Source organism: Leptonotus elevatus, chromosome 8, assembly GCF_054856555.1.
Source record: "Leptonotus elevatus isolate MCC_2025b chromosome 8, RoL_Lele_1.0, whole genome shotgun sequence".
Taxonomy (NCBI): Eukaryota; Metazoa; Chordata; class Actinopteri; order Syngnathiformes; family Syngnathidae; genus Leptonotus; species Leptonotus elevatus.
In genome coordinates this window covers 12,465,900-12,478,453 of record NC_141246.1, presented here as the reverse complement: position 1 = coordinate 12,478,453, position 12,554 = coordinate 12,465,900, and the positions used below count along the sequence as shown (strand labels likewise).

General features: G+C 44.3%; 1 protein-coding gene across 1 annotated transcript in view; it reads right to left on the bottom strand.

The window, feature by feature from the left end:
* The window catches only part of klhl5 (kelch-like family member 5), a 14,894-nt gene extending 2,340 nt beyond the window's left edge, over positions 1–12,554 (bottom strand). Inside the window, exons 1-12 of the mRNA XM_086082282.1 lie at positions 11,857–12,554; positions 9,235–9,423; positions 8,212–8,348; positions 6,881–7,077; positions 6,531–6,743; positions 4,548–4,734; positions 4,253–4,477; positions 2,438–2,513; positions 1,547–1,633; positions 531–605; positions 314–451; positions 57–228 (exon numbers count right to left, since the gene is read on the bottom strand). Coding sequence (XP_085938408.1) covers positions 57–228; positions 314–451; positions 531–605; positions 1,547–1,633; positions 2,438–2,513; positions 4,253–4,477; positions 4,548–4,734; positions 6,531–6,743; positions 6,881–7,077; positions 8,212–8,348; positions 9,235–9,423; positions 11,857–12,434 — 2,274 coding nt within the window. The 5' untranslated portion in view covers positions 12,435–12,554. The remainder of the gene's footprint in view (positions 1–56; positions 229–313; positions 452–530; positions 606–1,546; positions 1,634–2,437; positions 2,514–4,252; positions 4,478–4,547; positions 4,735–6,530; positions 6,744–6,880; positions 7,078–8,211; positions 8,349–9,234; positions 9,424–11,856) is intronic.

Here is a 12,554-nt window from a genome sequence, read left to right as displayed (position 1 = left end):
GGAAAAGAAGGAAACATCTCACGCACTTTGTGACAATTGTGTGTGTGTTTGTGTACCTGAGACCACTCATTGGTCTGAGGGTCATAAGCCTCCACTGTGTTGAGATACATTTGGCCGTCATAGCCACCGACGGCGTACAGACGATCGCCAAGGAGACAAACGCCCACTGCGTCTCTGCTGACGCTCATGGGGGCCACTGCTGTCCACGCATCCGTCTGAGGGTCGTACCTGGACACATGAACACACATTCCGTATCATACAATTATTATTATTATTATTATTGGCATCATGCGAATATGACGTTTCGTGTTACCTTTCCACACAGTCGCTCAGCCGCGAGGCCAGAGATGACGCGGGGGCGTCGTGACCGCCGATGGCGTACAGGAAGCCGTGCCACGTGGCCACGCCCACACCGCCGCGCCGTTTGGCCATGGGAGCGCAATCGCTCCACCTGGAGACCAAAGTCAGCAGCTTGAAAAGCGGCCGAGCGGCAGCAAATAGGGAAGATGAGGCAGAGTCTGCAGACTGACCTGTTGGTGTGAGGGTCAAAACACTCCACTGAACGCAGGCAGGAGGAACCGTCACGACCTCCGACGGCATATAATCTGGGAAGAAAGAAAAAAAAGATCCTCATAGGCGACCAAAAACCTCAATATTTCTACTTGCAGAACCAGGCTGCAATCGTAACCGCCAATTATGCGTGATCATTGCAAAGTTCCGATAGGTAACAAGCTCCATCAGAAAGCACACGCACACATGGAGTGTAACTCTCGGCAGAAAACACTCGTTCCTCTGTTAATTGCAATCTTCAACTCTCGAAGGAGCTTAATAACAAAAGCAAGGGAAGGATTTTGCAATTCTAATCATTTTTCTTGTCGGCTGCTGCGGGGGAATTCGAAGACAACAGAGAAGATTCAAGTCCTCATTTGGGCACATGGTTGTAAAAATATTTATAGGAAGATGCTGTTGGGATATTTTGGGATGAGCAGCAGCAGCAGCAGCAGCAGCAGCAGCAGCAGCAGCAGCAGCTTAAGTCATGTACATTTTGCTTTATTCACACCTCAATGATCTGGACGAAACGGGATCATCACAAGCATGACATGCAAGATGGCGGAACGTTTAGCGGTATTTATCTTACTTGGGAATTTTGTGTGATCGATTCGATAAAGGATTACTGGAAGTCAAACTTTTTTCATATCTGGCTGGTCCTGCGACTTACTCAGGAGTGATTTGTATCCAAATTTGAGCATGGACTGGCGCCCAAAAATCCACAGTCCCTAATGCTGCCAGTGGCCAGACGGTGGCAGTAATTCCCCAAAAGTATTTGCCGACCACCAAAAGAGAGCAGAAGAAGAAATGTGGCAAGGGAAAAAAAAGAAGAAGAAACAGAAATAGCCACAACAAGGATTTACCACAAAAGGCGCAATAACTGACCAGGGTTCCACCATTGTGGATGTGGCAATGTGGCATTCAGCCATTTTGAACTAAAGACTGAAAGTCCAACAAATCCAGTGTATCTAATACTGTATTTGACATCAAGACTTACTTGCTATTGAGTACTGCCACTCCCACCGTGCTTCTGGGTGTGGCCATACTGGCAACAAAGCTCCACTGGCGAGCTTGAGGGTCCCACCTAATAAATACAATGAAATAAAATGAGCAACAATCTCCCACTTCATGCCTTCATCAGAAAGTAATGAGATCTCTCTCTCTGAAAAAAAAAAACTTTCCTTGAGACTCAGTGAAACCATGAAAATAAGATTGAAGAGATCATCAACTGGTTGTTAGCGGCTAGTAAAAATAAATGACATCTTATATTTAGATGTTTATGGAACATGACTGAGGTGTCACAGGTTCCCACACAATATTGGGTAAGCTTCCGGAGATGTTACTCACTTGTGCTCGAGTCACTTGCTGCTCCGTAAACAAATACAGTGCAGCTCAACCTTTGGCTAACGGACGTCATAGTTAGCAATATGTCAAACGTTTAGAAATGTCACATGCTATTTTGAAATAACAACAAAAAAGGTGTTATTTTAAAACTTGGGTCGTGACTTTGTAACAATAAGAAGATGCGGGTGCACTTAGAGAAAGTATTCGTTTAGCATTTTCTCTTTTCTGAAGCAAGTATCCTCCCATTCCAGAACAAAAACAGTGCAGTCCTCTTATCTTACGTGCTATGTTATGTCTTGTTATTGATTTAGCCTTCGCTTAGGATGCTAGAGATCAATTTTCCTCTTTGTCTTCTGTTCGAGTGTGGCGCCACAATGTCAAAGGTCAATCAGTAACAAAGACAAAGCAATACATTCATAACACAAAACAGCAAGTCTCACAAAGAGCACTTAAACGTGTATCCTGATGGCACCACTGAGATTTAAAAAAAAAATGCAACAAAAGGGCAACAGCTCATGACGAGGAGTGTAAAATGCTCGCTCACCTTTCTACTGTGCTGAGGTAGCTCCAACCGTCATGTCCTCCGACTGCGTACATGGGCCCTTCAAGGACGGCGACGCCTGCAACAGCCCATCGCATGCGCTTTTGTATGGGATTGAAGTCGCCAAAAGCATTCTTACAAGCTCAAAAACCCGCAGCGGTTTAGGACCACACATGGTTTGATTGTGTAAACGCAGACGGGACCGGCGTGCGGTTTACAGCATGTTGGCACCTCCCCACTTATGGGATTTAGATATCACAACATCTGCTCTGCCAGATGTGCCCTCAACCTCTTCACCTCACACTCCCACAAGCGCTCATAAAAGGAAACAGCGGCGGCGGCGGCGGCGTTCGACGTGTCATTGTAATGGTGGTCTCAATCCACCCTGTGGGAGTGCCCTTGATCGCAACACGGACTCACCGGCTGCGGACGTGCTACGCTGAGCCCAAAGCAACTTTTGACTGTGACAAGAATGGAAGACAATTTACCAACATTAAAAATTTTAATAAAAAAACTCAGGCCTTTTCACATTGATTTACAGCAACTACATTCAGCATAATAATGAGTTGTAAACTTTATTAAATAGGGGTATCAGGCGATTGCATTTAATCATAATTAATCGCATGATTTTAATAGTTAACCCGCAAATAACTCATTCACTCCCAGCCATTTTCACAGAAGCAATCCCCTTCACTCCCGGCTGTTTTACTGGATTTTGACTGATTTTGCAAGGCCCACACAATATTGTGTTCTATTGCTATAAAAAACATGGAACCCACCAAAAGAAAGATTCAAGTCTCTTCTTTCATCAGGATAAAAAGTATATTTCTATCGTGTTTGGTTTTGCAACAATTAGCATTAGAATATAGCTAAGTTTCATCATTATTCACAAATTTGTATGCAATTGTGAGTTTTTTTCAACATGGCCCTGGTTGATCTATTTTGCGCTGCTGCCACCTGCTGGCCGTTTGTGCAATAACTACAATTGCTTTATGCAACCTCTTCAGGTCAGAGGCTGCATCAAAATCTTCTGTAGGCTCTAGTATAAAAAAAATTATAAATATTTTTTTTATGTGTACAAATGTATAAATACATTTTTGGGACCATAACAATATTTAAAATAGAACGTTTTTATATGTTTTGGGGAGTTTTCATACTCTTGTTAACATAATAGTGGGGAAAAAAGTTAAACTAATAGAAATATGGCTGCATCTTTTAGTCAGATACAGTAATTTTATAATAATTCATAAAATTGAGATAAAATCATAAAGATGTGCTGTTCTGTAAAAAACGAGTGTAATATTGATATGTGTTGGTCATTTTTCTGCCACTAGATGGCATAATTGCATTTGTAAGACGTTGGTGACAGCTCAGTGCATTTTTCTTCTAATCTTTAACATGAAGTAACTTGGGCAAATTCTGTACATTTTTGAAATTGTTAAATACAACTTGACCCCAACCTCTACAAATATATGCATTATTATTACATTTTTTACTGTTAAATTTTGACGTGGAGCGTTTCCTGTTTTGTGACTGGAATTCCCCCAGTACAGGCTTTTCAAATAAGGGGCGGCCATTAATTGTGCGTTAAAAAAAACAAAAAACAAAAAAACAAAAAAAGAGTGGTGTTAAAGGAACTTTAAATCAAGTCAAAATGAACGCACTCATTTTGACACCCCTAATTTTCAGTAATTTGTTTATATCCGTTTTCATGGCAGTCTGTCAAAATATTACTTTTGCCACCAAAAAAAAGCAAACAAAAAAAAAAATTGGTGATGGCTGCCCTAAGCGTAAATAAATGTCGTTTGTCTTCCTTACCCAAGCCGTGTCTGTGTGTAGATATGGGTGGTATGATACTCCAGGTCTTGCATTGAGGGTTGTAACACTCCACCGTGTTGAGGGTCTTGAGTCCATCTCGGCCCCCCACCACATAGAGGCGGCCATCCAGCACGGCGACGCCAAACTGAAGCCTCCGACCGCTCATGGTCGCCACCTGCTTCCACGCGTCCCGCCGTAGACAGTACTGCTCGATACTAGTAGCGCCTGCGGGAAGACGGCCGATTAGTTGACGTGACGACGCGCTTGGGTTGTGTTTGCTAACAATCAAGCTAACCTTTTGTGGCGTCCATCCCGCCGACAGCAAACATGGCCCCGACCGTGGCCTTGCGGGGCCGCGTGCGCGGACTCTGAAGCAGGGGTCGACGCTGGGGCAAGAGATGGTATTTCATTCCCTCCATCAGGAGCCGCTGGCAGTCCACGCTGTCTCTAAGCGTGGGGCTGCTCTCCAGGTCTGCTAAGAACTAAGCACAAATAGTAAACAAACATGCTGAAGGACTTTTTTTTTGGTGTGTATGTGTGTGTGTGTGTGTGGGGGGGGGGGGGGGGGTTAGTGATTGAACATTATTATGTACATTGGTCAACACAGCATGTTGTAAATGAACATTAAAATCTGAAATGTTTTTGCACTTTTTTTTTTTTTGGGTCCTTACTCTGCAATCAACGCGAAAGAGAAAGACGCTTCCAAAATTAACTGAACACGGCCACTGAATAAAATCAATTTCCAGAGCGTACGGCAGGCAAGCAAAATGGATAAGCAGCTTACACCCCCCGGGAGAATCCTTCAATTGAGCACACTCTGTGAGAGACATTAGGGTGAGCCTCCATTTTGTGTGTGTGTGTGTGTGTGTGTGTGTGTGTGTGTGTGTGTGTGTGTGTGTGTGTGTGTGTGTGTGTGTGTCGTAAAGGAGGACAGAGACACACACACACACAAACATGCACAATCCTGATGGATGATGACACGTTTGAGTTGATGCTAAATTTTCTGCACAATTCTGATGTAGGGTAATTCCATCTTGTAGCCTGCTTGACGCTTCCTGACATTTAATAAAAGACAAAAAACAGATGCGACACTAAATGCTTATAACAGTGGTCTGCAACCTGCGGCTCTGGAGCCACATGTGGATCTTTAGTCCCTCTCCGGTGGCTCCCTAAAAAAAAAAGTAGTAGAAATTATTATTTTACATATTTATGTTTATTTTTAGATAACATTTTCTTGTTTTAAGTTGTCAGAAAAAGAGACAAAAGGTTGATGAAAGAGCTTTAAAATAAACCTAAAAATGTCCAAATATTGACCATAATGTATCCAAAAATGAGGCGAAAAAGCTGAAAATTACCATAAAATGTCCATGAAACTGCCCAACAGTAAGAACATTTATTTTTAAAAAAGGCAGAAAATAAAATGTTTAAAAAGTAACTATAAAAAGTCCAAAAACTACCAAAAAATGTCCACAAATTTGCCAAAAATACCAGAAAATTGGTAGCAAGAAAAGCAGAAAAAAACATAAAATGCCCCCAAAAAAGGAAGAAGAGGCCGAAAATTATCCTAATGTGACCATAAAATTGTCAAAAATGTAAGAAATTTGACAGGCAGAAAGGTCTAAAAATGTATGGAAAGAACATGAATGTCAAAGTATTGGATGCTGTTTTTATTTTTGTGTTCTGGTGCAGCTTTAATTAGCCGTTGGGCCCTCAGTACATTAGACTAACATTAACGCACCGTTTCCTTCATCACAATGTTTTGTGGCTCCAGACACATTTTAGTGTTACTTATTTGACCTAAAATGGCTCTTTTGACAGTAAAGGTTGCCGACCCCTGGCCTATAAGATTGTGTGTGTGTGTGCTTAAGATGATGTAAATGAGGAGCAGGGATCAACTGTATTAAATTAGCAAATTAGCATCCTTTTAATGAGTAAATCCAGCGCGGCCTAGACAACCTGCTAATTGGGTGATGAATGAATATTTATGATGTCTGAGTGCTTTATTTCACATTTGATTGCCCTTTTACAAGTCCTGAAGTCACGCAATGTCGATCTATTTGTCGGTTTTCACATGGCGAAGGCTCCCATGAAAAGGATCTCTGACTATCCGCTGACTTTGCTGCATCGCTGTTTCCTGTCTGGCATCCATCTTACCGCTGATTACACGTTAGAGCAACTTGCGGTTTGGGCCGTGTCATACTGTGCATTTGAGGTGTCCGGCACCTTTCATGAAATGTATCGCATAGTTGTCATCCAACGTACGAGCGCCGTCTCCCACCTGCGGCTGCAACAGTGGCAGTCTGACATGAGCGAGGAGCGACGGCAGGTGACGTTGCCGGGCGGCCGCGTCGTGATGCGTCCAAGTCAGCAAAGCCGTCACCACCGTCTCCTCATCCGGAACGTTGATATCGTCAGACATGAGCAGCCTCTCCATCTCGTCCACCGGAAGCAGCATGAACTCTTGGCCCCCGACCACCTCCACAAAGTGTTCCTGGAGGGGTCCGAGAGAGAAAACAGGGGCGTGGTTTTGCCCACCTCTGGATCCTACATTTCACTTGCAGACCCTCATTTTTGCTCCGTTCGTTACTCTGGATTGACTCCTCTGAGTGAAGTAGCGGTCACACGCACCATGGTGTAGGTGTGAGCGGCCCTCTGCAGGTCGTGGCAGCCCTGAGCGTTGGCGTAGGAGCCGATCCCGAGGCAATTGGACGGGTGGAGCTGCTTCACGAGGAAGGAACAACAAGCCTGAACCGCGGAAGACAACTGCAGCAGACAAGAGGCCGACAGCAAAGACTCGATGGTGTCCTCCCTTAATTCCAGTCGCCCTGAAGACGCAGATATCGGGGGGGTGGGGGGGTGTGGAATGGCCAAAAAATGAATAATGCATGTTATTATCAAAACAAGATTGTGAGTGGTTTTAAAAAGAAGTGAAGAACATCAACCCAGGACCATCAATTTATTCCAGACACTTTCAGGATACTAAATTCTCAAACTAATCCAGTAAATTCAGTTACAGTAAAAATGACCATTTTACGACGTGACCCTAAAATATTAAATATATTCCTATTTTCATTTATCGTATCAGACCATTTTGAGGAAACAATCTTTTACGCCACTCTAAAGGACCGCGGTCCTGCTAATTTCCATCATCAATCTCATCTAATTTTAGCACACATTCATAACATTGGATATGCATGTATAATTCTGAAATAGGGAATTAATGAATAATGAATGTGGAGGGGTTTTTGTGTAAAAAATTTAAATTAAAAAAGTGATGTTTTTATTATCTCTTTGCTACTTTGTGTTTTGTATTTCTATATCTGACAGCAAACAACATTAAAGCTGCACTTTGTAACAATTTGCCCAAAAATATCTTTACAGTAGCCTTTTTATTTGACCATTTCTGATTGAAGCATCTTTTAATTAGTAGATTAAAACATTAGCGGTTCATAATGGGAATTCCTGCCAGCCTCCGACCAATAGTTTTCAGACCGGATTCTAGTTCGAATTTCTCTGTTTGAAATGCAGTTTCATTTTACGGCCACAGGTGGCAGTAGCGAAGTTCAGTTTTCTGCGTTCAGTAGAATTCAAGAACTTAAAAGTCTACAGAGATTAAATGCTACATTTTGATTGCAACATGAGTCCAGTGTTATGAAATGTTAAGAAATTTAAATCAGATCAAACAATCAGCCAATAAATCAATCAAACTTAATGCATATATCGCTCTTTGTTCGCGAATGTAGCTCAAAGCGCTTCATACAAGAAAAACAAGGAAAGGAAAGTAACCCAATTCAACAAACACAGAAATACCCCACACCTATTTCACACATAACATATACTATGAGAGTCCTCAACAGAAGACCACTTTAGTGCTATTTTACGGTCATTTGCAGAACAAAAGTTAGGACAAAGCGTGTAAATGTGTAAAAGGCGTGGCTGCCGTCTAAAAAGCATCATACCTGTGTATGCATATTGCACCAGGATCCACAATGCATCTGGGTCAACACCCTCCATCTTCACCTCATCCTGTTTGGCCTCCCGCACATCGCTGGTGAACATGGCCGCAAAGTAGTCGGACACGGATGACAGAACCAGCCTGGGAGAGGTGAGAGGTTCAACTGTCAGTCCGCAAATTGCAATGAGACTCCCCGTTGAGCTCAAACTGTCACAAAACTTACAATTAACTATACCGCTTTTACAGTGTGAAAAAGTATTGAATCGTTAATTGTTCTGAAATGTTTTCCCATCTGGGAAATGAAGATGAAGAGGACAATTGTCACAGCAACGAAGCAGTTTGGGTCCTACTGCTCACCCCGCCCCCTCTACTGCAGGGCGTGCCCAATGCGAGAGATACTTCTGATATTTGTTAAGATGATGAAATGGGAATGAGTGGCGACCGACCAAGAGCCTTCATCTCCTGCCAGTCGCTTCAGCCCCAGACTCACTCATCCAATCGCAAATCACACTCAGACACATTCACTGCCTCACAGACAGTCTGAATTTATAGCACTCGAGCAAGAATCCACATAACACAGTCAGTAGCAGGGTCGCCCCAATATATTACTGCAAGCATTCCTTACTCTAGCGTTTTGTTTCTTTTTACAGTACTGTAGCGCGTAACAATCCTGAAGTTGGGTTACATGAATTGGAGTTACACTTTTATCAATTCCAACTGCCGGCGAGACGGTGAAAGTGTCAGAATCTGATTGGATGAGTGAACGTCACTGTCGGGCGGAAAACTCCTATGACGTCCAAATCTGGTCAGCCCTCACGTCAGTGTGTTATTTATTTATTTATTTTTTTACAAATGATTGGCCAAACCTAGAGCGTTTTAAATTGATTGCATTCTTTGATACGGCAATGTAATGGCTTAGAAAAACAAAATCATAATTTTGGTGGGAGGTTCCTGACAAGTTTTTTTTTTTTTTTTTTTTTTAAAGAGTGGTGTGTTCACTTTCAGTGCATTTCCTTTTCCAGCCTACCTGTGCGCAGGTATGTGTCTGTCTCCAGCCACCAGCGTAACGTCACACAACTGCCGACTCCTCAGGTAGCCCTCCATCTTGCGGAACGTGACGTCAGCGTGGGACAGTGCGGTGAACGTTCCCTCCTCCGGACACGCACACGGCTCCATGGACACGCATGAGGAGAGCGTGACACTGCTGTTGGACGTCCTGCGGACGCATTTAGTTCGCACACACACAGACAAAAACTCACAAATCGAGGCTGTGCCTTTATGTAGTCTTTTGTCACACTCGAGCTATACAAAAGTTCTCCAATGGTCAACTTATGAGGGGTAAAAACAAGGATACATTTAGCCCACTTGAAAAATTAAGCCGACTAAAAAAAAAAAGAAGCTTGTATGCTACTTAAGTTCCACCCACTTTCCTGATATCATTTCCGACAGGAAGCAAGTCGACTGGAGTGGAAATGATGATGAAGCCGAGGGCTGTTCCACCTCCAGTTGAAGTGATGAGACAGATGCGTGTGGGTCACAGATAAGCAATGACGTACAGCTACCAGGTGAATCATCAACCATCATGGCTCCCGAGACGGCATTAAATGGATGAAAATACTTTTTAATTTAGTGGCCACAGCACGAAGTGATGAAAAATGAACTGATGTCGCCTTTAGGGAAAATTGCCATCCAAAAACTGAGACCCTCCTTAACCAAAGGACGTTACAACTGGATTGCATGCAAATCAATTTTGTTAGCGAATGTTTTCCAGGGCTTTGCGTTCTGCTTTGACGTACAGTTGCCAGCACGAAGATGACATCGCATTGTCCCGATTCATCACGATAACCAACCAATGCTTGACCATGATATGCTTTCACAAATGCCGCTTCAATCTGTCCGTCCATCCGCCAACCACTCTTTTCTATCACTTCTCCTCACTAGGGTGGCGAGCGTCCTACTCAACATATAAAACCACGACTGCATATCACGTACCCTCTTAAATCCTGTTATTAAAGGTGACAAAAATCAATATTTGTACATTTACAACAAAGCGCACGAATGCCTCGACACGAGAGCCGCCGGCATTCAAACGCGACTAACCCACAGAGATTTATCACCCGATGCTGCAGTCACGCTCACATCAGTGAACTTTTACAGCAGCTTTCAGGGAATCACTTGAACTTTACTGCTTTGTTTCAGCCTCACTGCTCTCATTGAACTCTTTTGAGGGGGACTTCCAAACGCAGACAATGCTAGCATCTGGTGTGCTTGCTCTCCCATCTTTTAGCTTATCTCCATTTCAGCGCATTTTCACATCATCTGCAAATGTGTCTTCTTCTCGCTCCCATTTCCAGGCTAAACCTCATGGGGAGACCAAACCTAGCGATCTGGTGCGTGCATGTGCGTGCGTGTGTGTGTGTCTCCAGACAGATGGTGGGGCTAAATACTGCCCCAGGAGATGCTTTGAAGTGGGCAAAGGCTGCCTTCCAGTCGCCCTTAATTGAGCCTGGCAGGCACTCAGTGAGGGAGAGTGTCTGTGGCAAATCCTAACCATTCCACAACATGATACCAGCAAGTACAAGTACATACACAGTACACTACCCACACGACTGTTTTTGTGCCACGGAATTCAAACACACATCCTTGCGACGATACCTTTTAAGCCTGGTGAGCCTTGTACTCTATCGTTCTCAGGAAATGACTGACACATATATATAGTCCATACGGTAATACCTATTATACCTCCTTGCACTCGGAGCTATCCAGGCATTATATGCTGCATCACATGGAGGAACACCTCTCTGTGTTGGTATGGCAACCACATGTGCAGGAACAAGGCTATATACGCCAGCACAATACCCACACAACCTCGATTCACGTTCACAATCCTGATTTCTTTTTCTCTCCGCTGTGACCTGATTGCATTAAAACAGTATATGTAGCTATCATATTTTTGATTTAAAAAAACAACAACAACATGAATGTTTGAGTATACATGAAAACAGAGCTTGAAGCAGAATGTGTGTCTCACAGTCAGTCATAAGGATTACTCTATTTTGTAATGTGTCTTGGAAGCACAGGCTGACGCACACACTCCCTTAGATTATATTCATCCAATCAATCAATAAAAAGGTATACATCTGATTTGGCTAAAGATGAGTTTGAAATAATTTTGTTGCTACATAGATGGACGGCCACACGAATGCATCATACAAACATCATCTTTTTGTGTTAATAGACCGGTTATTGAGGAGGAAATTATGTCCTTGAAACCACATATCATTATTGCAATTCATTTTCAAATTGGATGTGTCCAAACAAGGTCTGGATAAGACGCCTCATCAGTAGGGAGGTTGACAGGAGGCAAGTGTGGTCCACAAGCGGTGTAAAGGTGCTCCATCTTCAGTCAATGTTTATTGAGTGGTCCTCCACCGTCCACTGCATCATGTCCCCAACTGGCTCAGTTCGTCCTTTTTTCTTTTTTCTTTTTTACAAGGCAGACTCACCTGTTCTCAGTGACGATGAAATGCAACTACATTAGCAGATTACAGAATGACTCATCACAACTTTTGCCTCACCCAAAAAAAAAAAAAAGTGAGAAGTCACTTGTCGTACACGTTTCAGATAAAAACACTGCCTCCAGTCCTACCTGCAAGAGCTGGAGTCAGTATCCGGGTGATTGTTGTTGTCCTCGGTGCTGGCAGCCGCCGCCTCCCCGTCGACGCCTCCACGAGCGGAGGTCTCGACTCCCAGCTGCAGCACCGGGGCCTCGCCGGAGGGCTCCATGTTCGACACCGGGCGAGAACGGCGACGTGGCGGCGGAGAAGCCCACGCTGCGGGGGAGCTACTGCACTCTGGTTGGCTCGCCGAGCGACAGCAGGAGTTCCCGGTCGCCCCAGCTCCAACCGAGCCGCCCCGACTCCCCACCGAATCAACAAACTTTCTGCTGTTGCAAAGGTTCGAGCCAGCGCTGCCGCTGGTCACAAGCCCGCCGTGACTACTACCGACGCCGGCTGAAGTCGAGCCGCCTGCGCTAAATGAAGAAGGTCCCTCTGAGGAGGGGGAGGAGCGGCCGCCCGTTCTCCTCCCGGCTAAATAGTCTCTTAGCGGCGGGGAGTGAGGCGGAGGCACCGCGGGGTGACCGAACCACCTCCATCGGATCCTGAGGATCTGCTTGACATGATCAAACTCCTTCCGCGAGGAAGAGTTCGAGCTGCCACTAGACATAGCAGACCAGGACGCGAGGCGGAGGAAATGGCCCTGCCTGCCGCTCTGCGGTTAACAGCTGAGCTCTGGCGAGAGGCTCGTGCTCCTCGCTAACGTTAAATGCTCCTGGACTGAGGAGCA